Source organism: Pogona vitticeps, chromosome 9 (genome assembly GCF_051106095.1).
Source record: "Pogona vitticeps strain Pit_001003342236 chromosome 9, PviZW2.1, whole genome shotgun sequence".
In the NCBI taxonomy this organism is placed as follows: domain Eukaryota; kingdom Metazoa; phylum Chordata; class Lepidosauria; order Squamata; family Agamidae; genus Pogona; species Pogona vitticeps.
In genome coordinates this window covers 19188499-19215683 of record NC_135791.1, presented here as the reverse complement: position 1 = coordinate 19215683, position 27185 = coordinate 19188499, and the positions used below count along the sequence as shown (strand labels likewise).

Sequence of the window (27185 nt, the reverse complement as noted above, 5' to 3'; positions counted from 1 at the left end):
TTTTGTTCTCTCAGATTTTTAACAAGTATTTTTGTTTTCTTTTGGTTTATTCTTATTCTTGCCATATCGCCTAAGTTTTTCAGCATCTCCTTCAGATCTTCAATTGAGTCCATTGGGTCTTCCAATATAATGACTAGGTCATCAGCAAAGGCTGATGGCAAGTCAGTTTCATTTTGCTGTCTTTCCATGCATATTCTTTCTCAGATTCTTTATCTACAGTGGACCCTCTACTTATGGAATTAATCCGTATTGGAACGGTGGCTGCAGGTCGAAAAGTCTGTAGGTCGAGTCTCCATTGACCTACAGTGCATTGAAAACTGATTAATCCTGTAACTGGCTGTTTTTGTTCCATTTTTGTTCCACTTTGGTTTTTTTCTGGTTTGCAGGCCGATTCTCTGGCTGCAAGTTGAACCTAAATTTTGCGGACAGAGAAGTCTGTAACTCAAAAAGTCTGCAAGTCGAGCCATCTGTAAGATGAGGGTCCACTGAACTTCCTTTCTATTGTATACATTCCAATAGAAATCCTCAGCAATCTTTCTTATTTCTTCTTATTTAAATTTCTCAATCCCTGTTTTATCTTTCAATGTTTGTTATTATTGTTTTCTCCTTCTCTTTCCTTAATTTATATGCAAACCATCTCCTCAGTTTATTTGTGGTTTCAAAAAAAAATTTGCTTTACAAATTTAAGGTTCTTTGCAGTTTTTTCGGTGAGCAATATATTTGTCTGGTGTTGTACAAACTTTATCTTCTCTTTCAATTCTGTATTTCTCGGGATTTGTTTCAACTGTAACTCATCTGAGGCTAATCAATTTTCCAAAATCTTATCTTTTTTCTCTCTCTTTTTTTGTTTTGCTGCAAATCTTATAGCTACTCCCCTAAAAAAAATGCCTTACTTTCCTCCCAAACCATTATTATTTAGAACACAACCAAACAGTCCAGAAAACCCACAACAACCATCGGATCCCGGCCGTGAAAGCCTTCGAAAATACAAGTTTCATTGTAGTTTAATCAGAGCAACACAATGCATCCTCTTCTCTTTGAGCTGTACGTGAAATGTATGTATTCTGTTCTTCAATGACATTTGTTTAATCACAGAGGCAAGACATCAGGATACTTGCACCTGCATTCCTTTGAAAAACGAAAGACGTGGCCGGAACCTCGACGGTCTTGGATGCTCCCTTCCAGAATAGTGCAGCCAGTCACGCTGACTGAAGAGTATTTGGAAAGAGATGTCATCAGTTAGCACCTGTTTTCAAGAACCTGTCTGAATTACAGAGCTGAGCTTTATATAAATGCATGTTGCAAATCTCTATTGGTGTTGTGTCTTCATTCTTGCCTTTCCTCTATCTTAAAATTGTATTAATTTTATTGTAAATTGTTGTTGCTGTAAGCCGCCTAGAGTGGTCCTATGTGATTCAGATAGGCGGGATATAAATTAAATAAATAAAATAAATAAATATTATCAATATTGAAAACAAAACCTAATGTTGTTGAGGTTTTTATTTTAATGTTGCTGTCAGAGAGGTGAAATACTTAAGTTTCTGATGAAGAAAATTTTTTCAACATCCACGTAACACCAGGTGTGCCAGAAATTGACATTTTTACACATTCATCAAGCTTTCCATAGAGATCACATCATTTTGGCTTGTTATTTAAGCACCTAAACTTTACTTTACGATTCAGGTGAGGACGGTTTCTTTCATCAACCCATTTTTTACACACCTCAATGCCTTCTTATTAAAGATTTTGCATACATTTTGGCCCCTTTGTATCAGTGCCCATTTGTCTCTGCTCTTGACCTGGCTGGAGATGTAGGCTTTTCACTAAGATAGCTGTGTGTGTCCCAGAAAGAGCTTTTTAAACATGCCTGCCATTATGGATGGAAAGGGTAGAGGTGACACTCAAAGTATGACGTTGAAAATCTTTGGAAGGACTTCTTGGCATTTGTAATCCTTCCCTGAAAGGTTGCTTTGATGTTCTCAATTGGAGGAACGTAGCAACAAGTCCAGTAAAGGTTCCCCATCAACACACATCTGTCATCCCTAGAGACCAGAGACTTTGAACGTTCCTGAGGTCAATGGGTCTTCTCGCTGACCTTTGAGTCTGGTCCTAGCCAGCAAAGGAAGTGCCACCACTGCAGTTCTTAGGGGCACATCCACAGGCTGGCCAAGAATGGACTCAAGAACCCCGGAGCGTGCTCTGTATTTGCTGGCTAGAAGGAGACTTGAGTGTTAAGGCTCTAGTTCCACTAAGGAATGAAATTTCAGCCATTTCGGCATCCCCAAAGTGCCACACCAGTGTGGAAAAAGATCGAAAAGTACCAGCTGTTTAGTTCACGTGTCTTGTTTTTACATCACATCAAGTCAGAACTGGATTCTAGCAACCCTAATAGAAATCTCCAGGTACTTCAAGAGCGCTTTTATCAGTTCCACACCCTCAGGGAGTTTCCATGACTGAGCAAGGATTTCAACTGAGGCCACGTGAGTCTTGTTGCGCTCCTCCTTCCCTCCCTCCCTCCCTCCCTCCCACACATGCCTCAAAGCCCATCACACACCGCTTTTTCCCTTTGAGTGACGGCCCTCAAGAGACAGCTGGGAAGTTGGTACACCCATCAATGGGCTTGATTCACCCGTAACTATATTGAACCCGTGGCCAAAGCCACTCTGGCCCTCCCACGCCTTCCCACTAAGCCAGGATGGTTAAAAGGTTATCCACATGATTCGGGGGCTTCAGAGGCATCTCCACCCACCTTCTTAATATTCTCCCTGGTCCCAGTGGACTCTTTCAAAAGCCTGAGAGGAACAGAGAAACGAACGGGTCCCTTTCCTCTTTGGATAAGGGAAGCGGCCATCCATTTGATGAAGATCAAGGGAGTCGCTGCTCCTCACAGAGGGCATCTCAACAGAGCCACAAAGGCTGCCCCACACGCCCAGCCCTCCGTGGTCCTTCTCGCCTCCAGGAAGAGGACAGGCGAGCCGTTAAGGGCTTGGACGCAAGTTGTGCTAAAGGTGAGCTGTATGAATATTTCCCCAAAGCTGAGCCGAACAAGACAGAAGAAATTGGATCGGCTGTAAAGAGAACCCACCCAAAGCTTGCTCTCATAAAACCTCCAGCACAAGGTCAGCGGTTGGTGTACATTGAAATCCCGGATAACCCCAAAATTGCTCTCTAAGGGATGCGCAGCTGCCTTAGTGGAGAAGAGGTCATGTTTCGTCTTCTGGCATCCGGGGAGCAAGTCCAGATCCCCTGGAGTCTGCCTGGCTGTCAGGGCTGGGGTTTGGGGAGGGCGTAGGGCTGGGCTTCCAAAGGACACAATGGGCTGAGCCTGGGTTTGGAGTCTCGGTTTGGGTTTGGACGGAGGCTGAAGTCCGGGTCAGGGTCAGGGTGGGAGCTGAGGTCAGAGTTAGCTTTGGGTTAGGCAAAGGGGCTGCAACCTTGGGTCATCTGGAAGGTCGAGAGACAGGGGGACCGACAGAGGAACCACCTCCAAGGACACCAGCGACAGTGTTTTTGCAGAGTGGATTTCCACGTCCAGCCGGAAAGCTGTTGCAGCCACCATTTCCTGGTTGTTCTTCTTGATGCAAGACGAGAGACGCATCCATGCAGTGGCCATTTCTCCAGTTGTTCTGGGGGTGGCTGTGTGTCATTCTGGTACTTTGGGTGACAGACTGGAATAGGTCACCCTACAATTAGCATCCACGCACGGGGAAGATCTTTGTGACCGGCTATACTGGAAGGCACTGGGTTTCCCCAGTACCACCTCTCCAAGCGTTATTGGAATTGCCACCCAGTATCTCACACCTAACACAATTGCCGTCCATTTTTGCCACATCCTCTGGATGCACAAAATGAAAAGTAGCATCTTTTTTCTATCCTGAAGGAACAAGCAGAAGCTGCACCCACCGGACCTGCAGAAAACAGGGGGTTCACATCAGAGTGAATCTGAGCAACTTGGTCTGTAAAACGTCATCCCCTCTTGCATCTCTTCTCTGCCCTTTCCCACCAATGAAACTCCTCCCTCCTTTTACTCAAAACTAAAGCATCCAGAATTGTCCCATCCACTGCTTTTTAACCATGTGGACTAGGAACTTAGATTTCTTTTTACATGAACACTCAGCCTGGAGGTCCAAATTTTAGCAGTAGCCAGGAGTGCACGCCCACAATTTAGGGCAAATTGCCAACTGGGACACCTCTCATTCCCTAGCAGTCAAAGGAGAGGAAGGGCCATGTAGACCTCCAGCACCCCAAACCCTGCCCCCCATCAGCCTTGTGGTGGGGCCAGCCATGATTCTTATTCTTTAATCTGATGGTGAGGTTTACCATTCCCTTCTTCTGGGGGTGCCCTGGGTCCATGCAGTTTGCCTAAGGCCACCCAGGCTGGCTCTTCTCCCTTGAGGGACGATGGGGAATCGAATGCCTAACCCAAAGGGCTACCCAACCAGCTTTGATTAAAACAGGCCATTCTGAATTTGTGGACCAGATCGAGGAAAGGCTCCACTAGAAACATAATGTTCATGTATGTCAATCTGGTGCTTCTCAGATGCTTTGAACCACAGGTTGAGGTTGACATGGACCTATCGATTCCATAGTGATACTCCTGGAGGGCGGTGAGGTGCAAATGAGGATATAAAAGGAACATGAATGGTAAACGGTGGGATTTATAACGTGTAGGGAGATCTCGGATAGGTTCATGACAAATTGTAGGCCATATACTATATTGTTTTGTAACAGATCTTGTATGTAAAGGACAGCCATGTCCACACCTAGCTGTTTTCATCACCAGCCCCAGCATCTCTTTTATAAAGCTCCCAGATCTTAATTTCCCGTTCACTACCAAAGCACTTACCTCCTAAATATCTCACACTTCAAAAGGAATAGCTCAGAACAATATACTATTGCTGAGAAAGTCCATTGTCTCTGAATTTTATTTATTTTATTTTATTTTATTTAACTTATATGCCGCCCACACTACCCAAAGGTCTCTGGGCTGCTTACAACAAATAAAAGTTTAAAAAGATAAAACAATGAAAAATACAATATACACTCTAAAAATTGCCATCAGGATCCACAATTGCTGTGAGAACTTGATAAAAAATCAGTGGAACAAGGGAAGGTGGGGTGGGGGGGCAGAGGATTATAAACTTTCTTGGAACCCAGACTGCCCCCCAGCTATGACAGAAGTACAGATCAAGTACCTTAATAAAGGTTGCTGCAAACACGGACATCAAAAACATACAAGATCATGTGCCACAAATTGCCCCCACAGGATTCTTGGAAAAGCACTTGATTTCAGCCCCAGTTTTCAAAGGGAATTTCTTAACTATCCTATGGCAAAAGGTTATGAGATAGTGACTGTGTGTGGATTACACATTTATACCATATATATATATGGTATTTGCCATTTCATAAACACTTGTTCACATCACGTTTCCTATAATTTTTAGTTGATTAGCAAATTGCTTCCACAATAACTTTACAGGCTTGCATGCCCTCCAATCTGAAGCCCATCATGAGGAAATAGATTGTTGCAATAAGAACAGTGAGGACTTTCCATCCAAACACTACATTTTTAAAAAAGAATAGATTGATGAGAAACTGGGGAAAGGGCCACAGAATATCCTTATTGTCCCGTGAATGAAATCATGGAATCTCAAAGAGAACACAGCACACAATGGTAAAGATCTATTGTTAAAGAAGCACCCTAGGTGAAGCGAGGGAATGGCAGATGAACGGGGACATGAAGCATTCTAGTATTATCCCAAAAAAAGAGGACAACCAAAGGCGATCGCTGTAGGGAATGCTGGGAATTGGGATGTCGGAGGTTTTGTCGGCCCCTGTTTCTAGAACGGCAGGGCGCATCCGGATCAACCCCGATGATACACTTTGCATCTCTGCTGCCTCATCTCTGCATTTTGCATTTAGTATGCTCTCTTCTGTGATTGGTCCCTGAAAGGTAAACACAAGCTTCATTTGTAAGTTTAATTGCTGAGATGTGCATTTCAGAAACAAAAAATCCTATTCTAACAATAAAACCGGTCAGTCACAGGTGATCTGCTTTCCTTCTTATTGTCTACTTGGGCACTTAACAATCATAACAAAGGGTCAAGGGGACGTGGTAAGGTGGAAGTGGTCTTTGGAGTTCTTTATCCCCTGCTGCATAGTCCCGATGACTTCATCGTCCAAGGTCACAGCTTCGGACTCATCAAGCCTCAATGCCAGAGACATTGACCACTGTATTTTTTCCAGACTTGGAAAGCATTTTCCTGTAGAAAGAGGGAAATAATTAGGTTCTTCAGAAGATGCTTTGACTCCGGCTCCTCCTCAGTTTCTTTCTCTGGTTTGCCCCACAAAACAACTCAGCTTTAAGTGTGAGAAGAACAAATCCATGGGACTGGTTCTACAAGATGATCAGCTGGACTGAACACCCTGCCTAAAAGCTTTGGGTTGGATCTAGACCAACATATTTAGAACGTAACCCATCAATCTCCTTAATCTACTCCTGGAATGAATGAATTTCAGCTGAACCCATTTTGTCTACAATAGTTGTAGAATATTATTAGCTTCATAATAAGGTTCCAGTTTCAGTAGCATAGAGCCGTGTGACAGATTGCAAGAGGCACATATTGAAATCTCCTGATCTTTCCATTGTATCTTACAACAATGAGACTGATATGCAGCTACCCAACTGCCCCATCAATTGATTAGATTGATGGAAGGAGGAGAGAGACAGAGGGAGAGGTGTACACCATTGGTGAGCGACATCAGTTGAAATTCTTAATCCATGGATCATCAATCCTTGGTTTGCATCATCTCCAAGGCCTGCCCTTTTCTCTCTCTCACAAACTCACCCGTTGCTTTCAATGCCTGTCCGAGATGAATTTTTGCCCAGGATGTTGTTCCGGCAGTACATCAGGAAGCCACGTTGGCGTCTGTAATAGCACGAGACATCCACCACCAACAAGACCAATAGAAGGAGGATGGCTAAGATGATGGCCAGGATGCTGCCTGTCCCCAAACCTTTGTCAGGAGAATCTGAAAGAGAATAACTTTTTTCTGCAGATACCAAGGAAGAAGGGCCAGGATGCCTGAGTCTTATGCCTAGGCTGAAATCCTGTTGCTTGGCATAGTAAATCACACTTGAATAGGTGCAGGAATAAGTGGGAATCTAGTTAGTTAGCTCCTCCATACCTTCCATTGTTTCATAGAGTTCTACTTTAGTAACTTACTGTTCTAAAGTTAGTCACAACTAGAGTAGGTTCCTTTGAATCAATAGAACTTTGGAGAAGTTGACTCACCATTGATTTAATGAGCATTCACTAGTATGACTTACCACACTAAGCAACATGAATTCAGCCTTTGTGGTATTTTATTCCTGCCCCATAAGTGGAGTCGACACATGCAGGCTGCTCGATCAGTCTGTATCAGTAATTGAGGAGCAAGCTTTTTGTAACGTTAAGGGCTTGTCATGGTCTATTCAGGACCAACCCACCCTCAAATACTTTGCTTTACAAACAGGGATGGCTTGCAATTAATTTCCCAGCAACTGGGAGAATTGCAGCTGGGCTCAGAAGGAACAGGGAAGCTCAAGGGGATGTCGTAGTCCCTGGTACTTAGTATGTCCCAGGGAGCTGATCCTGCCAGCCCTGATTCCACTACCTTGCTGGGACTGACAGCCTGACTTCTGGCCAACTGGTTGAAGGCTACCTGTTCATAGTTTACCTTCTTTAAGAGTGACCTTTTTCGTAGTGTTGCCCAACTCATTGATGGCTGTTATGAGAAGTTCAGAAATATCTTCTTGTGATGTTGGCATGAACTGAAACAAACATTTAGGAAAAAATATTTACTGCCTTATCCCTGTGGAATAGGGCAACATTAGTGGGTTTATTTTTCTGCATCACCAAATTCTCTAAAGTTCTGGCTACTATGCTCAAGTGCATTTTGGTTTTGGGGGGTTATAAATCAGGGGAATTTCTATTCAAATTGCTCGTTCTGTTCACGCCTCTTTATTGTTTGCAGATGAGACCGTTCTAGATACCCAAAGACTGTAATTAGGAAGAGGGGTTCAATGTTAGCATATAACACACAGGACTGTGTGTTATGTGGGACCTCAAACTATGCAAAAACAAGTTTCAAAGTCCACTTATATATTTGTAGCATGTACTCAGGAACGTCCCTGAAGCCAGTAACAAGATCCCTGGATATTTCCATAAAATGATCGTTATGCAGAAGCTTCTCTGAAGACCCAGGAGGATCTAGGAACTGCCTTCTGCTGACAGAAGGGTTCTTCTGACTGATATTGCATCCACTGAATATGAGAAGATCTCCCCCTGCATTGTAGTTCACCCAAATCGTTATGGCCTCGCAGCCCTCTGGCCAGTAACCTATTTCTAGTTCCAACTAGAGTAGACTCATTAACTTCATGGGTTTCATATAAGTTTTCCCACTTAACTCTCATTGATAGATGAGGATGTGGTATGATCTGTGGGTTAAATGGGCTTACCAAAAAATCACATTTTTCTTCATAAATGGAATTGGAAGTAGGAAGAAGCAGAATTGTCCAGACCATTGCCACGACTTTTTGCTTTTTCCCAGCTGCAAGTCCATTGCCTGCCAGTTTTATGTGGGTGTTTTCTTTTTTCTTAATGGAAAAATCTGTCTATCTCTGCATCTCACAAATGATCGTTTCTCATTTTCTGATCATCAGCTGATTGTGAATTAGATGAGCAAATCTCTTCAGTTAACTAGGGACTAGACTGGCCTCAGGCTAATGGGATTGTTGTTAGCGTGAAATAGAAAGTAGAAGCCATTCTTTTAGCATCTAACGATCTTTCCTCCCCATCCCCATCCCTGTGGTTTTACCTGAGAGGCACATCTCACCTGTATAGACACCATATATGTACCTTGGTCCTCTTCCACCACCTTGATATCATCACCTTCAAAAACCTTTCCCTTCCAGGAAACAGTGACAGAAGGAGACGGGTTCGCCAATATGGTGAAGTTGTATTGAGTGGGATTCCCACTCTGGGTGGCCAACACTTCAGCCATAGGGAGCTGTATCCTGGGAGTGACTGAGAAAGCAGACCAGATTAGCTGTTGGCATTTGAGGAGACATCTTCCCCTTCACGTCTTGTTCTTCCTTTCCTGTGTATACCTGCTGCTTGCACTTTGTATAGTATATATGAAATGTGTATTATAATAGACAGATAGTGCCACTAGACATAGAATGCTACTCGAAAAGAATCCTTGTCACCAGTTCTCAAGTTGTGTTCCAAATCTGAGGTTCCTCAAACATTTACAGGTTCTCCAAACAAAATGACAGGAGTGGCACAAAAGCAACCTTCTAGAATATAACTTTCCCACCACTGCTCATCTTTTTTGGAAAGATTTATTAATGAATGGGAGGACGATGTATTCCAAAACCCTGTCATGACTCTGACATGGGAAACCCAGAGGCAAGAGCCGGATGGTCAAAAAGCTAAGGGACTTAAAGAAACACACCGAGGGTCCCCTGAAGGTCTACAGACTGGAAGCCACTATTGAATATTCTCATGAAATTGGGTTTTAAGACCTGGAGCTAGAAGATGGGAATTTCCCCTGGGAATGTCAGAGTAAATCCTAGCCAACATGCTTTCCTTGTGGCTGATGTGTCCATACATGTAGGATGTTAAGGAAAAAATGATGGCTTGGATTGAGACATCAGGGATATATTGCAGGTCCCGTGTGGTGCCTTCAACTTTCTTCCATATTGAACAATGGTATGGATAGGAAGACCTGTCTTTCTTCCTCTTATGACTTCCTTCTTGTTGGTTCCTTTCCACACCATTATTCAACTGTTTCCATATCAGGCTGGTAATATACGGCCTTCCAGCTGTTTGAAATTCATATCCTCACTCAAGTTCATACACAGTAAGGTCAATGGAGCTGGCTGGATAGCTCAGTGGTTGAAGCATCCTAGTGAGAGGTTGGGAGTTCAATTCCCCACTGTGTTTCCTATGTGGCCTTGGTATTATATAACAGATACAAGTTTTACCCAAAAACCTAAGTATCTGTTAAATATTGACACAGTATGTATGCTGTTCCTAATATTGCCCTGTTTGGAAGCTCTGATGGTGCTATGATTTCTGAGATCTGCAACTGCTTATAGTACTGTGTCAATGGCAAGAGAGTGTGAAAGTTGTAGACCTGAACACCCGGACTGCTGAAGGTATGCCCAACACATACCTTCTACCACATCAGCAAGGAACAGGCACCCAAGTGGTATCTGGGCTTGTCATCCGATCCCCCAACCTTAATATCATTCTTTTTCAGGTAAATAGACTGACCCATTCTATATTTGCCATACATGGAATATATCTGTATCCCTCCTCACTTACACTCCTGAGCACAAATCAACACAGACTAATATACTATGTTGATACAGCAAGACGCCAGATCAGTGCTTACATTTAACATTGAGAGAGACATTTGTGAAAGCCACTTCATTCCGCTCTTTAATGCTGGCTTCACAGCTGTAGACGCCAGCATCTGAGGGCTGGACGTTCTCTATCACCAGTGCTCCTTTTTCAACGGAGATTCGTCCTGCCAGGCAGAAAGGAGATATGTTGTATCAGTAGGAGAGATGGTCATTAGCACATGGCCCATTGTCCATGGTCCACATACAGCCTTTCACGATCTCCGTGGCTGCCTTTGTTACTACCACTGCTGATCAACTGAACTACCAAAACTGTCACCACCACCACCACCACCACTGGACATTCCCCTCCCTCCCACAATTTCCTTCCAGAAGGGAAGGAAATGTTCTGAATTGTACATTGGCATGGCTCTATGGCAGTGTTTCCCACCTTGGATCCCCAGATGTTCTTGGACTACAACTCCCAGAAATCCTGGCCAGAATAGCTAGTGGTGAAGGCTTCTGGGAGTTTTAGTTCAAGAACATCAGGAGACTCAAGGTTGGGAATCATTGCTCTGTGGTATAGGTCAATGGTCGCCAACCTCGAGTCTCCAGAGGTTCTTGGACTAAAGCTCCCAGAAGCCCTTGCCAGCACAGCTAACAGTGAAGGCTTCTGGGAGTTATAGAACACTCAGGTATTTCCTGTACTATAGAGTAAGGTCACAATTGTTGTGTTTATAACTGCAAAACCAATCACCACTAAAACTTTTCTCGCAATGAAGTCCATGGATGGTTTAGAGGTGGTCCAGTGCAGATGGCGTCAGAAGACTCTGGTCTCGTTGCCCACTCCTCGTTTATCAGTCCCTCTATATAAAATCTCCTACTTACCATCGCCAGTATTACTGAGAGCTTGATTCTGAAAGATCCACCTGACCATTGGTGGTGGGATGCCTTTAGCCTGGCAGTTGAAATCCACCTGGGTGCCCTCAAGAACGTCCTTCACAGGCTCCATTTGGGTCACAAACGTGGGTCTCTCTAGAAAGCACACCCAGAGGTTAACAAAAAAAATCACCATCTGAAAGGCTGCAGTTAGGGATCACTACAGTATGAAATCAGGGTATCGTGCTGAAATGGGTTGAGGGGGTGTCCAGTGAAGATGGTAGGAGGGGGATCTGGGCTAGTTTCCTTACTTTTTTTTTCAATGCTTCCTTTGCTTCTTGATTCTCAGGAGACTAACCGCCAGGCAAGGCCTAGTTTTACTGCAAGTGGGAGAAGGTAGGAAGTTGCCTAGCAACAGATCCAGAACATGGGGGGAAATTTTCATACTACAATTCCACACTTTCAGGAGGATTCTGGTACCCTGTTTTCCTGAAAATACAACTGAACCTGACTTTTCAAGATGCTCCTAATATAAGCCCGACCCCCAAAATAAGCCCCTGTTAAGTGAAACCTCCACCCTTGTGCAGCAACCAGAAGAAGATGACATGACTGTATTTGAATAAATGTTGGTTGTTGTACACACACAGAAAAATAAAGCATCTCCTGAAAATAAGGCCTAATGTGTTTTTGGAGCAAAAATTAATATAAGATCCTGCTTACTTTTGGGGAAACCCAGTAGAATCAAGCTCTGACCAGTTCAAACTTGTTTGTACTTCCTGAACTGCAGGGGTGATAACTGTATTTATTTTAAACACTCCAAAATGAATAAGTATTGAGCAAAGTAAATACACATATGTTACATATTTAAATGGCTGAAAATGCCCCCTTTGGGGGGGGGGGAAACCAGGATATTCTACTTGGTGAGGCCCCTATAGATTTGTACTTGGGAAATGGACTGAGACTGTGGCTCTGCATTTAAAGCACATAGGCCACATTGGGCTATATTCCTATGTCCAAGCACCATCACCTCATTACGACTGAGAGAAGCTATGACGGGTCATTAGCATGCATAAATACAGAGAGAGAGCGTGAGGGCCAAAACTTTCTCCACCTACTTGACTTTCACATGGTTCATATAGAGTTCTCAGTCCTGGAATTCCAATCCATATTGGGATATCCAGGTCTGTCTGCAACGTGGTCTACACTGTGATCAACAGGGCCCTTTGACAACTGCGGAGTCCCTAACAGAATGCCACTTACCGATCACACGGATTCTAATCTGGGCTCTAGCAGTAGCTCCAGATTGATCAAATTGTCCTGTGCACGTGAAGATTCCTCCCAGATTTGGGTCATAGAGGGTCATCTCCAGCCCCTTGGACAGTTCATCAACAGCTTTCTCATAGTAGGGCTCGGAATCAGCATCAATTTCATTGTCATTGGGGTCAAGCCACGTCAACGTAGCTTCCCCACCATTTCTCACTGTTAGATAGAAGAGTTTAAATCATGCATAGTTATAATTGCAGGTGTCTTATTTGGCAACAGGAAAGAAGGAAGAAGAGAGAAGTAAGATTGAAGATAGAAAAGACAGACAGACAGAAACAAGAGGAAATGGATGTAAAACTGTAAAACTGAGAAACTGAAATTAAAAGAACCATCCACCTTGTAGTCAACCAACCCCACCTGCAAAACATATATCTTGCTACTCTGCTCTACCCACAAGAGCAAAACAAGACAGCTGCTTTTAGGAATGCTTGTAATAATAAGGATAATAATGACAATTATGATAATACTTACTTGCCATTTATCAGGTTGATTTAAACTTAATAGGGGCCCTTTCTAGGGTTTTCTAGGCACAGAAGACTCAAAAGACATTCCCCATTCCCTTCTTCTGAGGGCAATTTTGGACTGTGCAGCTTGCCCAAGACTACATAAGCTGGTTCAACCTCTAGCATCATTGCCAGGTAACTAACTCACTCATCTCTACACGTTCAATTATCTGCCTTTACCTTTGCAGAGAAAATATGACTTCTTGCCCAATTCCACATCCCCCGTGCTTGGAATAATCTCCAAATCTTCTCTGGAACAGCGGGCGGTCTCTAGGAGAAAGAAGAAAGACCTGTTGGAAAAGTTTAGCTCTCAACAAAAAGTAAAGTCTTTTCCTCTGAGATCATCACAGCTCACCCAAAATGAACAAATCAGCAACTACAATAGTTTATAAGGGCAAGAGCAAGCGCAGTGGTTCCTACTCTTGGGTGCACAGATGTTCTTGGACTACAGCTCCGGGAAATCCGAGCCAATGCAGCTTGGGGTGAAGGCTTCTGGGAGTTTTAGTCCAAAAGCATCTGGAGACCCAAGTTTAGGAGCCACTGAGCTGCAGAATAGCTGAAGGACTGGATCATTTGAGAAGCCTTCCATCTTGATGTGGGGAAGCTTGTGAGCTACCTGATTCCAAAATCTGAGATTAGAAAACTGGACCAAGCTGTTCCTATTCAAAAGTCTTGTCTGGTCAGCTTAATGTGTGTAGTCATCACCTTCCGTTAGAAGAGACACTGCATTGTTGCACAAATCATTTCAATTCCCAGTTTTAGCAGCAGCAAGAGAAAGAAAGTTATTAGAAGTAAACTCAGCATTTTCCATTTCCAAGTTACAGTACATGAGCACATCAAACAGAACAATGATGTTACCTCACAACAAAGCTAAGCCGCACAATTAAACAGCAGCTCAAAACAGAACATATTCAAAAACAAGAAGAAACTAAATTCCTACTAGAATCAAAACACATTTTCACTCACCCCCCAGAAACCGGCAGTGAAAGATCCCAAATAACTGAGAAGGTATGTATTACCTTGCCATTTTTCTCCAAAATCTATTATTAAAAAAACCCAGATCTATAACCATTTGTAACAAGCAAAATACTGTCACTTTGTTAACTAATTAACTATTAGGAGAGGAGGCAGAGAAATTATTTGCAAGGCACATAGAAGTCTTATGAGTCATCATGAGCAAGATTTATTCTGCTATCTATTGGAGTGAGAAAGTAAGTAATGGAGCAGACTGAAAAATTTTGTTGCAGTTCCCACTGGATGTCTTCAATTGGCTTCCTCCAACCTGATGCCTTTTGAGATCTTGCAGATCTCCCATCATCCCCACCACTGCCAGCTCCAGCCAAAGCGATCAAAGTGGGCATAGATTAAAGGACCTGCTGCCTATGGAAGGGATTCAGGTCAGGGGAACCTGCCTGAAATTAATCAATAGGAATGGCACAGCTTGATTAGGTGACTCTTAGGCAGCAGCTTGGAAATGCTCTCGGCAACCTGTTCTGAACTCTTTGCTCCATTTGCCTTACCTGCGAGGAAAATCAGAATGAAGACTCTCCCTGGCCCCATCTTATGAAGTCGGGTAGAGGAACTGGGCTCCTTGGGACTTGTCACCAGACGTCTGAAACGGGTCCTCTCGGGCTGCTTCTGAGGCTTCCCTCTCACCATCCGGAGCAGCTCCCTTCTTATTTCAACCTCCCATCCGCCTCTGTACCCCTTTGGCAGGAAATAAGGGGGAGAAGGGGTTGGAGCAGGAAACTATACTGGGTGGGGAGGGGGAGAAAAGGAGAAAAGAAAAGCTTTATAAGCATGACCTGTCAGAAAAGGGGAAGGGAGCTGTCACTTGTGCATCCGTTTGTCTATGCATTTTCAAGTTGAAATTCCCTAGATTTTTCTCCATTACTTCGATCGCAAGAGATTTTGTAGCCCTGCATGCAAATATGGATGTGGAAATATCTGAGTCAATTTTATCACATTCCACAGATCCCACATTCATTTTAATCATCATCAACCTCTTAGAACTGCAAAGATGGAAAGGACCCTCGGGATCACCGAGTCCAGCCCCTGTCAAGGAGGATCAGTGGGGAATTGAACTCCCTACAGCCCTAAAACCACAGTGCTATCCAGCAATTCTTCCTGCATTGAAATCTGTGGTTTTTTACACATTTTTTTTCATGTGCATATATTTCCTAAACATGTTTTTCCCTCCTATAACTAACCCATGTTTGTGCAATTTCTTCCAATGGTATGCATTTTTGCTGTTCACGTTTTAAAAGGAGTATGTTGTTTTGCATGCATTCTCTCTGAAACGCCCATGAACTCAAGATGAGGACCATTCTTTTTCAAATCAGTGCAGGAGGTGTAAGAAGGCTACTCTTGTCAGGACAATGGAGTCCAACAAAATTCTTTCTCATCTAAACATCTAATCTTCTACCAATATCATATCTATCAGTTAGAACTGCAACAAAATGTGGCAGTATGGATCTTTTTTTGTTTAGTTCCTCCTCCTCCTCTCTGATATTCCATTCCATCCAGACCTGGGTTTTCTCCCCAAGACATAAAGTCATTTTGTTTTTGGCTTAGCGAGGCTTCACTGGTGACTAAGTGCAAAACAGCAGCAAAATAAAGTGCCCACAAGAGAGCGAATCTGAGCAACTTGGTCTGTAAAACGCCATCCCCTCTTGCATTTCTTCTCTGCCCTTTCCCACCAATGGCACTCCTCCCTCCTTTTACTCAAAACAAAACATCCAGAAATGTCCCGTCCACTGCTTTTTTATCCATGTGGACTAGGAACTTGGATTTCTTTTTACATGAACACTGAGCCTGGAGGTCCAAATTTTAGCAGTAGCCAAGAGTGGCACTCTTCCCTCTTTTTACTCATCCAAAGGGGGTTCAGGGGTGTTAGGAGAATGACAGCCATGCCCTCAGGAAACATCGTCCCATGACGCCCACCTCCCAAATGCATGGAACCCTCATGGCCCATGTGAACAGATCCAGGGCTGAGAAAATCAGAGCAAAGCAGAACAAAAATATCCAGAAATGTTCCGTGTTTTGACCTGCTTTGATTCTGTCAACCCTTCTGTTGTGTGGACAGAATGGAGGCAGAACCAGGATGATGGGCGCAAGGAAAGTTCAGATGATGCTCAGCAGGAAGGGGCTCTGAGAACTGAGACCCCCACCCAGAGACTGGCTTTCATTCCATCGTCGCATTGTTAGGAATATTGGTCTTTAGCAATCTCCAAATGGCAGACATTCCCCACACAGACACCAATATTCAGTTTCCAAAAACCGTTTCCAGCCTGAAAGACTAAGAAGAGTTATGGCTCACCCACCCCAAAAACTGGGCATGGAGGTGGCTCTACCTGGACTCTAAGGGAGCTTCAGCCATTGTGACACGTTCTGCGTCCGGACTGACCTCCCCTGAGTGGGCCTGAGAGGCTCCATTTTGCTGGCTACTGTGTTGGCGCAGCAGGCGAGAGACATGTGAGTCGGGGAGGCCCCCTGTTTCTCGCTCTTTTCCCTTTAATTGGGGCCCCTGAGGGGAGCTGGGCAGGGGGGCTCTTTCCCCGGGGTGGAGGTGGGGGGTTCTGAGGGAAAGGGGAGCCCTCGGAGGGGGGATGGCGGGTGGCAGCCTGAGTCTCTTGCCCTCCCCTCTCCCTCCACGCTTTCTCCCAGCCTTTTTGGCTTCAGAGAGCTCCGAAGCCGCCCATCGCGGTGGTGGGGACCTCCAGGGAGGTCTCCCAGGGCTTGCACGCCACCATGGGAGGCCTTCCTGGGGGTCCTCGCCGCCGCGATCAGTGCCTTGAGAGGGTTCAAAGGGCTTTCCCCGACATCGGAGGAAGCCCTTTGGAAGCTCCAAAGGCAGCAGAACCAGTGGAGGGCCGGGCGGCTAGAGCAGGCTGGGCGCCTGGCCCCTCGCCCCCGGCCGCGTGGAGGCAGGGGACCACCGCGCGACTTCGAACTGGTAAGTCCTCTTTTTTTTAATCTTTTCTGTGTGGGTTTTGGAGGGAGGGTTTGGACTGGGGGTTTATGTTTCTGTGGTTTGTGTGTGTGTGTGTGTGTGTGTGTGTGTGTGTGTGTGTGTGTGTGTGTGTGTGTGTGTGTGTGTGTGTGTGTGTGTGTGTGTGTGTGTGTTTGCAGTCCCAACGTGGGACTTGCTCTTTTTGTTTTAATTTTTCTTTTGTTTTGTTTTTTTTAATGCTGGAACGGATTAATTCTGTTCCCATGCATTTCAATTGGAAATGGTAGGTTGACTTACAAACTTTCCGGGGTACAAACTTGCTCCCAGAACGGATTAAGTTCATAAGTCGAGGGCCAACTGTATGGGATATAATTCCCTCTTGGGAAACTGGTGGCCAGACTGGTAGAACATCAAATTCACCAGCTGAGACTAGTATTGGAGGAAAGTCTTTATAAAGCTGATTATAAAAGGCAACCCATTTACACTGGGAGATTGGAGGATCAATTTGACAAGAGAGGTTTTGTTTCTTAACATTAACCAATTGCCAGAACTTGGAAGAATTTTTCTGTTTCGCAGCTAGGATTACTTCTGCCCATAGCGAGTGCGTATATTCTTTTTTCTTTTGATAAATTAGATGTTTATATGCTGCTTTTTGAACCCTAAGCTTCTGTTGAATTTCCTGTCTTTGTTTGTTGTTTGCTTTTTTAAACTGATAATAGACAGCTGTTAGGGCTTTTCTTGCTCCTAGGCAATCTTTATCAAACTAGGGTTTGGATTTCCTATAGGTTGTTAATGGTTGGTCTTTAGATTCATTTAAATTTGTTTTTAGTTCCTGTACTAGACTGTTGTAAGTCTTAATGGGATCATTCTGTATATTATAGTCCAGGTTTTCAAATTTAAGAATACAGTGGTGCCTCGCTTAACGAGCGCACCGTATAACGATTAAATCGCGTAGCGATCCGTTTTTTCGGATCGCTAATGCGATCGCACAACGTTTTTCCCATAGGGAAAAATTCGCTTTGCGAAGACCGGTAAGCGTTTCGCTTACCGATCTTCGCAAAACGACCCCCGCCGATCAGCTGTTCGGCGGCCAAAATGGCCGCCGGAAGCCGGCAAATGGCCTAAAATGGCCGCCCGCAGCGTTTTCGCGCCCTCGTTAAGCGAGGCGAGGGCGCGAAAATGGCTGCCGGCCATTACGAAGCTTCGTTAAACGGTGAGTATTTGGCCCATTTGGAACGCATTAAACCATGTTTAATGCGTTCTAATGGGCTTTTCTGTACCGTTTAACGATGCTTCAGCATAGCGAAGGTTAATCCGGAACGGATTAACCTCGCTATGCGAGGCACCACTGTACAGTGATTTTTGACAGCTATTACTTCTCTGAACCTGGGTTGCACTAGTGGAGACCAGCTCACCCTACGAGTTAGTGTTTGTGAGCCTTCATGTGAAGGCTGATCAGTCATAGTTTGAGTTGTAAATAAAGGTTTAGCCTGAAGCAGTAGGGGGAAATGATCACTCTCTAGATAAGGTAACACTTGAAAGCTGGTTATCAGCGGAATTAGAGAGGCACAAACTAGCATATAGTCAATAGTACTGGAACCTTGGCCTGACATGTAGGTGAACTCCGCGGGATGATCCTCTGGAAAAGTGCCATTCAGAAGGTACAAACCCATCTTGGAGGCTGTCTTGGCCAAATACAATCCTGCAAGGTTTGAATATGAATCCTTGAAAAGCCTAGGGATGGGAAGAAGTTTATGAAAATCATCCAGATCACTGAAAAATTCCTTGCACTTGGATTCAAGATTAGTACCATCAGGGCCAAGGCGTGCATTAAAATCTCCTAAGAGTAGCACCTTTGCCTTAGGGTGATCTACTAATAGATTTGCTATCTATGTTTCTAGAGAGCACCATGCTTCAGTTATTTGTAGTTTTAAAGTTAATGGGAGGATATATACATTTATTAAAATTAGGCTATCTTCCCTACTTTCCAGGAGTATTGCCATAGCCCTTGAATCCATGGGAGGTTTCTCTTGACATTTGAAATTTAGGGTATCTGAGATTAAAATTGCCAACCCTCCTTTCATCCTTCCTAGAGCCTCTCCCCTTCTGGCTTTCACCCAATAGTTATTGTACCCTTGCAGGGCGATTTCTTGGTTGGTCCAAGTCTCTTGGATTGCTATAATATCCCATTTCTGGCAGACAAAGGGATTATCATGTGAGTTTGTTAAACAGCGAAACCATCCTGCAACATTCCATGAGAGTATCTTAAGCGTGGAGGTCAATATTTGTCATTCTGTTTTATCAATGTTATCCAGGATTTTTTTGGCATCGTTGAATACACATCCATTGCGGTTGAGGGGGTCGCTGTGTTTTAATACAAGAGGTGGTGGAGGAGACACCATTCTAGCTGTTTGTCCATTTAACTCTTGATCTGTAGCTCCTAGTATAGCTGTCGATGGTGTGGACAACGGTATCCTATCCTCCTTTACGTTTGACAACTCCAACCCACATGTGGTGCCATTTGCTAACATGCGGGTGTCTCCCCCGCTGCTAGCTGAAAGTTGGTCCATATCGATTAAAGGGATCTCCTCTGTGTCATATGGGCCCACATTGTCCTGTATATTTCCCTCTGGTGCATTAACAGGTCTTACTGGGTTCTGGAGTCATGAGCGCAGATCTTTTAGCCTGTCCAGAATCTCTGATTGTGCTTCCCTTGACGGACCTGGGAAAACTGCAGATGTCCCTGTTTCCACCGGATCTACCCTATAGCTGTCCTCTTTATGTGCAGTATCCGTTAGGTCTGGCCACATGATTAGTTCAGTTTCCATGGCTGTTTCTGTCCTTGGTTTCGGTGTTAGCAATGTTATTCTTGCCGGCTCTTTATCAGGAGGCTTGTGAGTAAGATTTGGGAGGAGGGGATAAATCTTGGTGTTTTGGAACATTCTAGTTGGAAAAATTCCAAATTTCTTTAATAAGGGTCTCTTCCTCAGTATCAACGATGATATTTTTTTGGTTTGAAACAGTAGCACTACTTTTTGTATCTGGTTAGATTTGTTTATGGGTTCAACTGAGATTAGGTCCTTTAGTAAGGGAGGAGTCTTCAGGAGAAAGTTTAGATGTCTTGCTGCTTGGCTCTTGGTAGACCAATTTATTTCTTTTCCTTTATAGAGGCAGACAGTTAAGCAAATTTTCCGGGATTGCAAAGAGAGAGCAAATGTTTTAAATTCCTCCCCTGTTTTTCTTAGACTTCCATCTAATTGCTGCCCAATCTGTTGAACATTGGAGGGTATTGTTGTAGAGGATGCCTTACTCTTGATCCTTGTCACTTCTGGTATTTTTCCAAGGAGGTCTGCACTGTTACCCACAGATGTTAGGCTCTCCCTTCCATCAAAGATCTTCCCCAAAGAGGAGACTTTTTCCAAAAATATGGATAGATCTTTAACAGCGTTCAGGATAAAGTCTATAGTTCTTTCCATAGTTCTCTTCATCAGTTTTATTATATCAGCTGGTTCAATCCCTACCTTGGGTTCCTCTTGCGTTGTCTTGAGTCCTTCTTGAGAGTTTACCTCCTCATGAAACTGCCCCGTCTCTATATCAAACAAGGTTGCTGCTTGAGTGTTGTTCTCTCCCTTTTGATTACCTTCGTTATCACTTTCCACCAAAGGAGAAAAGGAGTTGGATATGTGAGTGGGGAGTGTAAATTCAGGCTCTGCAGTACAAAAAGTCCATTATCTTGGTTTGTTTTGAAGCAGGAAAGGAAAGCAAATCCTCTTTATCAGCATCACCCCCACCACCCATCTCCTTGAGAAGGAATGCTCTAGTAAAAGCTCACCACCTTCTACGGATCTTGCCCCGGCCTCCACTGCCGTCGTGACTGGCTAACTATAAAAAGCTATAAAACACGGACTGATTTAAAATAAAAATAAATAAGGCCTTCCAAATATTTATAACTGTTAGAACTATTTTAGATAGGGAGCGGAGCTCAATACAGACGCTACCTCCTCCCTCCAGTTACAAATACGCTTTTAGACTTTTTTTAGGAAGAAGGCCCGGTGGGCACTCCAAGCCCTCTTTCTCACCTTCTTTTCTTCCGTTCTAGGTTGGCGAAGCTCAGAAAGCTTTTGGAGGGAAAGGCAGAGGCGAGAGAGGAGGGAGGCAGGAGCGGCTGGCGTTCCTGGAGGAACCACCTGCCCTGCTGGAGGAGGAGGAAAATCCACCCGGCGAAAGGGTCTGGGGCAGCAGGCACCAGCGGCCTCCCCACTGCGGGGGCTGTCGACCCAGCAGTGGCGGAGCGCAGGGCCCCAGGTGAGACCCACAAGGCCATGAAGGGGGCCCAGGGGGTCCAGGGGCTACAGCTCGCTGGACCTTCATGGCCTCCTCACTATACTCTCTGTCTCCCTTCAGGCCTTCTTGCCAACTCTTCGAGCCTCCTCCGATGCTCCCTGGCAGCATCCTCAGGCACCCCCCTGGAGCCCTCCGTGGACTGCTCCTGCACGTCCACCCTGCACCCTTCCCTGGAGTCCCTGAATTCACTCGGCGTCGTCGAGTGGTTCATGGACAAGAGAGGGAAGGGAGATGAGGTACGACCACCTTGGACTCCTCCCAGCCAGGCTCCACTCTGGGGTCTCCAGGGGCAGGAGGGGACCGGGATGCCCTCTCCAGTCTCTCCTCCAGAGCCCCCCCCCCACGGGATGCCTCCTTGGGGCTTGGCAGGAAAGGGAGAGAGAGGGACAGAGGGAGAAAGCCCTTCTGAATAACAACCGGACTCTTTTCCTACCTCCAGGTTCAGCTGGGAATTGAGTATTCCTTCTATTTCCTGGAATGCCTGATTTCCAGCTGCAAGGAGGCCCAGAGGAAGAAGGAAGCCCAGCTTGACGTTGCCTTTTCGAAGGCAGAGATGGTTTCTGCGCTTGTGGTGAGTGAATTTGGGTCTCTCTTCCATTGGAGCTTCCGGGCCCTCTTCCTGACCATCCCTCCCAGCAGCCCCCTTACCAGGGCAGCCCAAAAAGGCCGGTGGTGGGATTGATCTGTAGTTGCAGTTGGTTCAACAGCTTCTGAAAGGGAAGAAAGCGGATGAACCAGCTGGAAAGTGAGGATGGGCACCTGAACGGAGGGGCAGGAGTCTTCCCCCTGAAAGCCTTGGGCGAAGGACATCAACCTCTCTCTCCCTCTCTCTCCTTGGTCACTTTTAGGAGGTGGTGGAGCGCCATCAATCACCCTGCAAGTCAGGAAGCATCCTGCCTTCCGCCCTGACGGCTCTCTCCCATCTGAGGTAGTCCAAATGCGATGTGTGTGGATGCGGTGGGGGTGGGGGTGGGGAGAGGGATGTGTAGGGATGTGTGGGACCTGAAGCCGCCCTGGGCTGCCCCCTGGCTGGAAAGCAGCCTCCTGCCAGTTGTGGGGCCAGCGTTCACCCGTGAGAAGCGTCCCCCTCCTAGCCCATGGTCTCACCCTTTCTTATTCATCCCCACAGCCGACTGAAGCCCAAAACCCCGAGGGAGCTGGAGACCCGTTTCGTTGGTCTGGCCCTCCCTGTTCTGGCCAGCCTGCAGGAGCTGAGCCAGGACCGTGAGGAACAGGTGAGTCCTTGGGCTCCTGAGCAGGAATGCCGGGGAGGCTCCTTCCATCCCTCTCCCTTCATCCGCTAAAGCCAAGGTCAGCGAGAAATCAAAGCGGTGGGGGGGGGGAAAGGGTTGCCCTCTCTCCTCCTTCCCTCAGTGAAGGTCCTCGTTCAGGGCAACCATGGCTGATTCCACCCCCAGCCAGGCTAGAGCCCAAAACCGCCTGGGTCTGGGAAGGGCAGGTTCCAGAGAAAAGCAGCCATCCCATCACTGCCTTGGGCCAGGAATACTTTGTGGAGCAGCAAATCCAGCCATGTCACAAAGGCACCTTTGTTTTCTTGCAGACCTTCTATGAAAACACCACACAAACTTGGCAGGTTCTCCTCCAAAGCCTGCTCCGGGAGGACCCCACCATCGGCCACCTCTTTTCCCTCCTGGACGTAAGTACAAAAGAGAGGAGGTGGGGGCCCAAGAAGCCCCCGGGAGATGGTAGACCTGCCCAGGGCGTTCGGTCTCCCCTCAGCGCCTCCTTCTTTCTCTCCTCTGAACCTGTTCCAGTTCCTCCACAGCCATCTTAACAGGTGAGGAGGCCAAACCAGTGCCAAATAGAGGGGAACTCTTCCCAGGCTGTGGAAGCTATCCTTCGCTTAAGGCGCCCTAAACTCGCCATTCCCTTTGCTGCAGCCTGATCACACTGTTGGCTGACAGGCCGCTTGTGACCTGCCCCAGTTCCTTCTCCCTCATAGTGTTTTTCACACAGGTTTCCCCCCCCCCTTGTCACTGAGGGTTTCGGGTTTTTCTCCCCAAGTTGTAGCCCTTTGCACTTCTGCCTGTCAAGCTTCACTCTGTGGTTCTCAGCCCACTGCTCAATCCTCTCAGGAGAGCGGCTTGCTTAGTTCCTCTTCTTGAGCATCCGCCTTCACCAGTCTTTCCCTCAGAGTCTCCCTGCCCCTTCCAAGCCCTGTTTGGCATTGGAGGGCATTGCAGCACAAGCCATGCGCTTGCAGAAAGCCACGTGTTTGGAGAAGACCTTCTTGGGACAGATGCAAAGTGTTAGGTCAGTGGGGGAGAGGAGAACAGAGAAAACCACATGATCCTCAGGCCGGGGTCCACATGTCCAAGGAGCTTCCATGGCGTGGCAAGCACTCACGCCCTGCCAAAGAGCCCCATGACCAGCCCTGTCCACCTCCAGCATGGATGCCCTGGCCCCTGCTGGAAAAGCCTCTCCTGCCAGTTGTAGGGTAAGGTTCAGCCCATCAGAGCCTCCCTGTCTCTTGGACCATCATCTCATGCTTTCCTTTTCATCCCCACTGCAGAGTGAAGCCGAAAAACCCCAGAGATCCTTCATTTGGTCCTCCCTGCTCTGGTCAGCTTGGAGGAGCCAAACCGGGATCCTGAGGAACAGATCAGTTCTTGAGTTCCTCCATTGAATGCAGGGAAGGCTCCTTCCGTCCCTCTCCCTTCATCCTTTGTCATGCGCTAGTGCCCATGTCAGCATGAAAACAAAGTCGGGAGGGGGGGAGTGATGCCCTCTCCCATCTCTCTCCCAGTGGGGGTCTGTCAATGTAAGGGACCCCCAATCTTAACCCTCATTCTCCTCTTCTCCTCTTCCGTTCTAGCTTTTCCAAGCTGAAAACACTTTTTTAAAGGGAGAGAACAATCAGGAGAGGAAGGACCGAGGAGGCTATGGGAGAGGCTGCACTCCTTCAGGAGGAAGAGGAGGGTCCACCCTACAAATCGGTTGAAGGGGAAAACTACCAGAGGCCTCCCCACTGCTGCCCCCCCATCACCCAAGCAGTTGGGGAGCACAAATCTCCAGGTAAGACCCGCAAGGTCATCAGGGTGGCAGGGGGCCATGGCTAGCTGGATGCTCTTTGCAGGTTAATGCGCCCTCTGAGTCTCTCCTCAGCCCCAGCAGGATCTTCCTGAAGCCTTATGAGATGCTCCCTGGAAGTATCTAAGGATTGTTCTCAGGACAGCTCAACAAAGAGCAGTTTGGGGAGCAGTTTCCAGTGGAGAAGTCATCCTTCCTGGAGACTGCCCAGCAGGGATTCCCCCTGCCTGCTCCCCCCACACTGGGCTCCTCCTCTTCCATTCCTTCATTGGAATGGCGAAGGACCTGTTGGGGGCAGAGGTAAGTTGCAGAATGACTTTCGGCTGGTCGCTTTGGGAAAGGGTGAAAAGGAAACTTCTGACGGTGAGGAAACCTTCCTGTCTCTCCAGGTCTGGATGAGTGAGGCCGAGCAGGGGAGCGCAAAACAGCCGGCGGCGCTCCAGGGCCTCCAGGCCAATCCAGGTAAGGGATCCCCTCCGACAGTCCATCTGGCAGGATAGCTCGGTGAGTTAGAGTTTGGGGGTTCGATTCCCCATCGTGCCTCCGGTCAGAAGATCCAGCCTGCATGGCCTTGGGCAAGGGGCACAGTCCCAGGGTGCCCCCAAAAGAAAGGAATGGTACTTTAAGTCCTCTCTACCCAGAAACCCATGAAAAGGGCTCCCCTCAGTCAGAATTGACTTGATGGCACAGGAGGAGGAGGAGGAGGAATTCCCAAAGGGTCACTGGCCATAGAAAACTTGAGAATAAATAACTGTCAAATAGGAGACTAAATGCCTACTAAGGTTATGTGAAATTCAGGAAGATGGGTTACCATATGGTAGGAAGCTGAAGCAGACAGTCTGCGCTCCACCGGGTTCTGAAATGTTGAAATTGTTGTAGGACGAGCTTCCCTCCCTCCTAGCCCCCCATCTCATGTTTTCCTTTTCCTCTCCACAGCAAAATGCAGCCAAGGACCCCAAAGGACCTGGAGACCCACTTCCTTCACTTGGCCCTCCGTGCCTGGGTCATGCTGGAAGAGCCAAGCCAGGATCTGGAGGTAGAGGTCAGTCCTTGGCTTCCTTCCAGCCCCTTTTCCTTCCTTCCTTGGAAGGGGCTCCTGAGAAATCAAGGGGAAACCCAAGGGTTGCCCCCCTCCTCTCCCTCCCAGGGAAGGTCTGGGCAACCACGGCTGATTCCGCCCAGAGCCAGGCTAGAGCCCAACACCACAGGTCTCTGGGAAGCAGCCCTCACACGGCTGCCTCAGCGTGGAAAGATGCCACCTAAGAGCCACTCCAGGAAGCTCAAGAAAGGCACCTTCCTTCTCTTGCAGGAGGCCTTCAGGAACACCACTAACATGGCAGAACATCTCCTTCGGGGGCTGATAGAGGAGGACCCAAGCAGAGACCACCTGCTTTCTATCGTGGAGGTAAGGACAAAGGCTGCTTGCCTGGGAGGAAGAGGAAGGGGCTAAATAACACACACACAGTCAAAAACAACTCCCTCCCCCCCCAACCATCTGTTTCTAGATGTTTGGGGAGCAGTTTCCAGTGGAGAAGGCATCCTTCATGGAGACTGCCCGGCAGGGACTCCTCTTGCCTGCTCCCCCCACCTCCAACCTGAGGCTCCTCCTCTTGGAATGGCGAAGGACCTGTTGGGGACAGATGTAAGTTGCCCGAATGACTTTGGGCCGGTCCGTTTGGAAAAGGGTGAAAAGGAAACCTCTGACAGTGAAGAAACCTTCCTCTCTCTCCAGGTCTGGATGAGCGAGGCCGAGCTGCGCGACCACCTGCCCAAGTTCCAGGGCAGTGCAAAACAGCCGGTGGCGCTCCAGTGCCTCTAGGCCAGGCCAGGTAAGGGATCCTGCTGAAAAGGGAACCATCCTGCAGGCAGAAGGGGGCGGGCAGGTCAGACTCTGCCGGGGTTTAGATGAAGAGCTTGGGGAGGCCAAACCTTCCTCACCTCTCCCCTTCTCCGGGGGAGGGCTCCTTCCCTTTTGGAACCCCAGGAAGGAAAAGCATTGGGTTCTTTTCACCCCGCTTTCTCCAGAAAAGGAGCCAAGATGGCTTACCTCATTAAAAAGGTTCGCTAAAAACAACATCTTCGTCAAGATTCAGTACACATAAGAAGCCCCTGGAGAGGGGAGCCACAGTGTGTCGACCAGAAGCAAGCCAGGAGGAGCTCTTGTGGTGCTTCCCTCTCCACTTGTGTCTCCCACCACCACCACCTTCCAATTTCGTGCTCACACTGCAGGGCCCTTCCTGGAAAGGCTCCTGCCTCCTTGTCTTGGCAGCCTGATTGCCTGGAAGAAAGAGGAAGGGGGGACCTTGACTGTAGCTTAGTCCTGCCTGGCTTCACTTGCCCACCCACCCCCACAGGCCTCCACATAGGACGCAGACACGAAGACCCCTGCCCCGTGAGGGGAGCTTCTGGTTTCACTGCTGGAGAAAGAGCAGTGAAAGGGGAGGGAGAGGATCAAAACTGGAGGATCCACTTAAGCATCTTTTGGGTTTCTCAGGGTGGGAGTAGAGGACCGAAAGAGGCTCATTCACAACTCTCACACACACCCAAAAACAACTCACTCCCCCCAATTGTCTCTCTTTGTTTCTAGGTGTTTGGGGAGGAGAAATCCGTCTTCCTGGAGACTGCCCGGCAGGGACTCCCCCTGCCCGCTCCCCCCACCCCAACCCTGGGCTCCTCCTCTTCCATTCCTTCACTGGAATGGCGAAGGACCTGTTGGGGGCAGAGGTAAGTTGCAGAATGACTT

General features: G+C 46.9%; 3 protein-coding genes across 7 annotated transcripts in view; 2 read left to right on the top strand and 1 right to left on the bottom strand.

The window, feature by feature from the left end:
- Positions 1-4909: 4909 nt before the first annotated feature.
- On the bottom strand, positions 4910-14851 carry LOC140701938 (neural cell adhesion molecule 2-like). The gene is made up of 9 exons (XM_072979447.2): positions 14616-14851; positions 13276-13365; positions 12530-12748; positions 11279-11425; positions 10444-10578; positions 8878-9068; positions 7720-7813; positions 6849-7032; positions 4910-6263 (listed from the first exon to the last, which is right to left on the bottom strand). Exons 1-9 carry the CDS (start codon positions 14752-14754, stop codon positions 6203-6205), a joined length of 1260 nt encoding a protein of 419 aa, XP_072835548.2. The 5' UTR covers positions 14755-14851; the 3' UTR covers positions 4910-6202.
- Positions 14852-20085: 5234 nt separating this feature from the next.
- Positions 20086-27185, top strand: part of LOC144584318 (maestro heat-like repeat-containing protein family member 7) — a 21775-nt gene continuing 14675 nt past the window's right edge. The window contains exons 1-6 of the mRNA XM_078380266.1: positions 20086-21352; positions 21452-21627; positions 21831-21962; positions 22240-22319; positions 22521-22626; positions 22953-23048. Of these exons, the coding sequence (XP_078236392.1) occupies positions 21601-21627; positions 21831-21962; positions 22240-22319; positions 22521-22626; positions 22953-23048 (441 nt within the window). The 5' untranslated portion in view covers positions 20086-21352; positions 21452-21600. The remainder of the gene's footprint in view (positions 21353-21451; positions 21628-21830; positions 21963-22239; positions 22320-22520; positions 22627-22952; positions 23049-27185) is intronic.
- Positions 23634-27185, top strand: part of LOC140701940 (uncharacterized) — a 26994-nt gene continuing 23442 nt past the window's right edge. The window contains exons 1-7 of one of the 5 annotated variants that reach the window (XM_078380268.1): positions 23634-24742; positions 24832-24904; positions 25379-25484; positions 25752-25847; positions 25948-26084; positions 26175-26271; positions 26468-26501. In XM_078380268.1, coding sequence (XP_078236394.1) covers positions 25383-25484; positions 25752-25847; positions 25948-26084; positions 26175-26184 — 345 coding nt within the window. In that variant the 5' untranslated portion in view covers positions 23634-24742; positions 24832-24904; positions 25379-25382 and the 3' untranslated portion in view covers positions 26185-26271; positions 26468-26501. Of the gene's footprint in view, positions 24743-24808; positions 24905-25378; positions 25485-25751; positions 25848-25947; positions 26085-26174; positions 26272-26467; positions 26502-26568; positions 27167-27185 lie in introns of those variants that run through there. The other 4 variants (XM_078380267.1, XM_078380269.1, XM_078380272.1 and 1 more) reach the window with 4 other exon arrangements.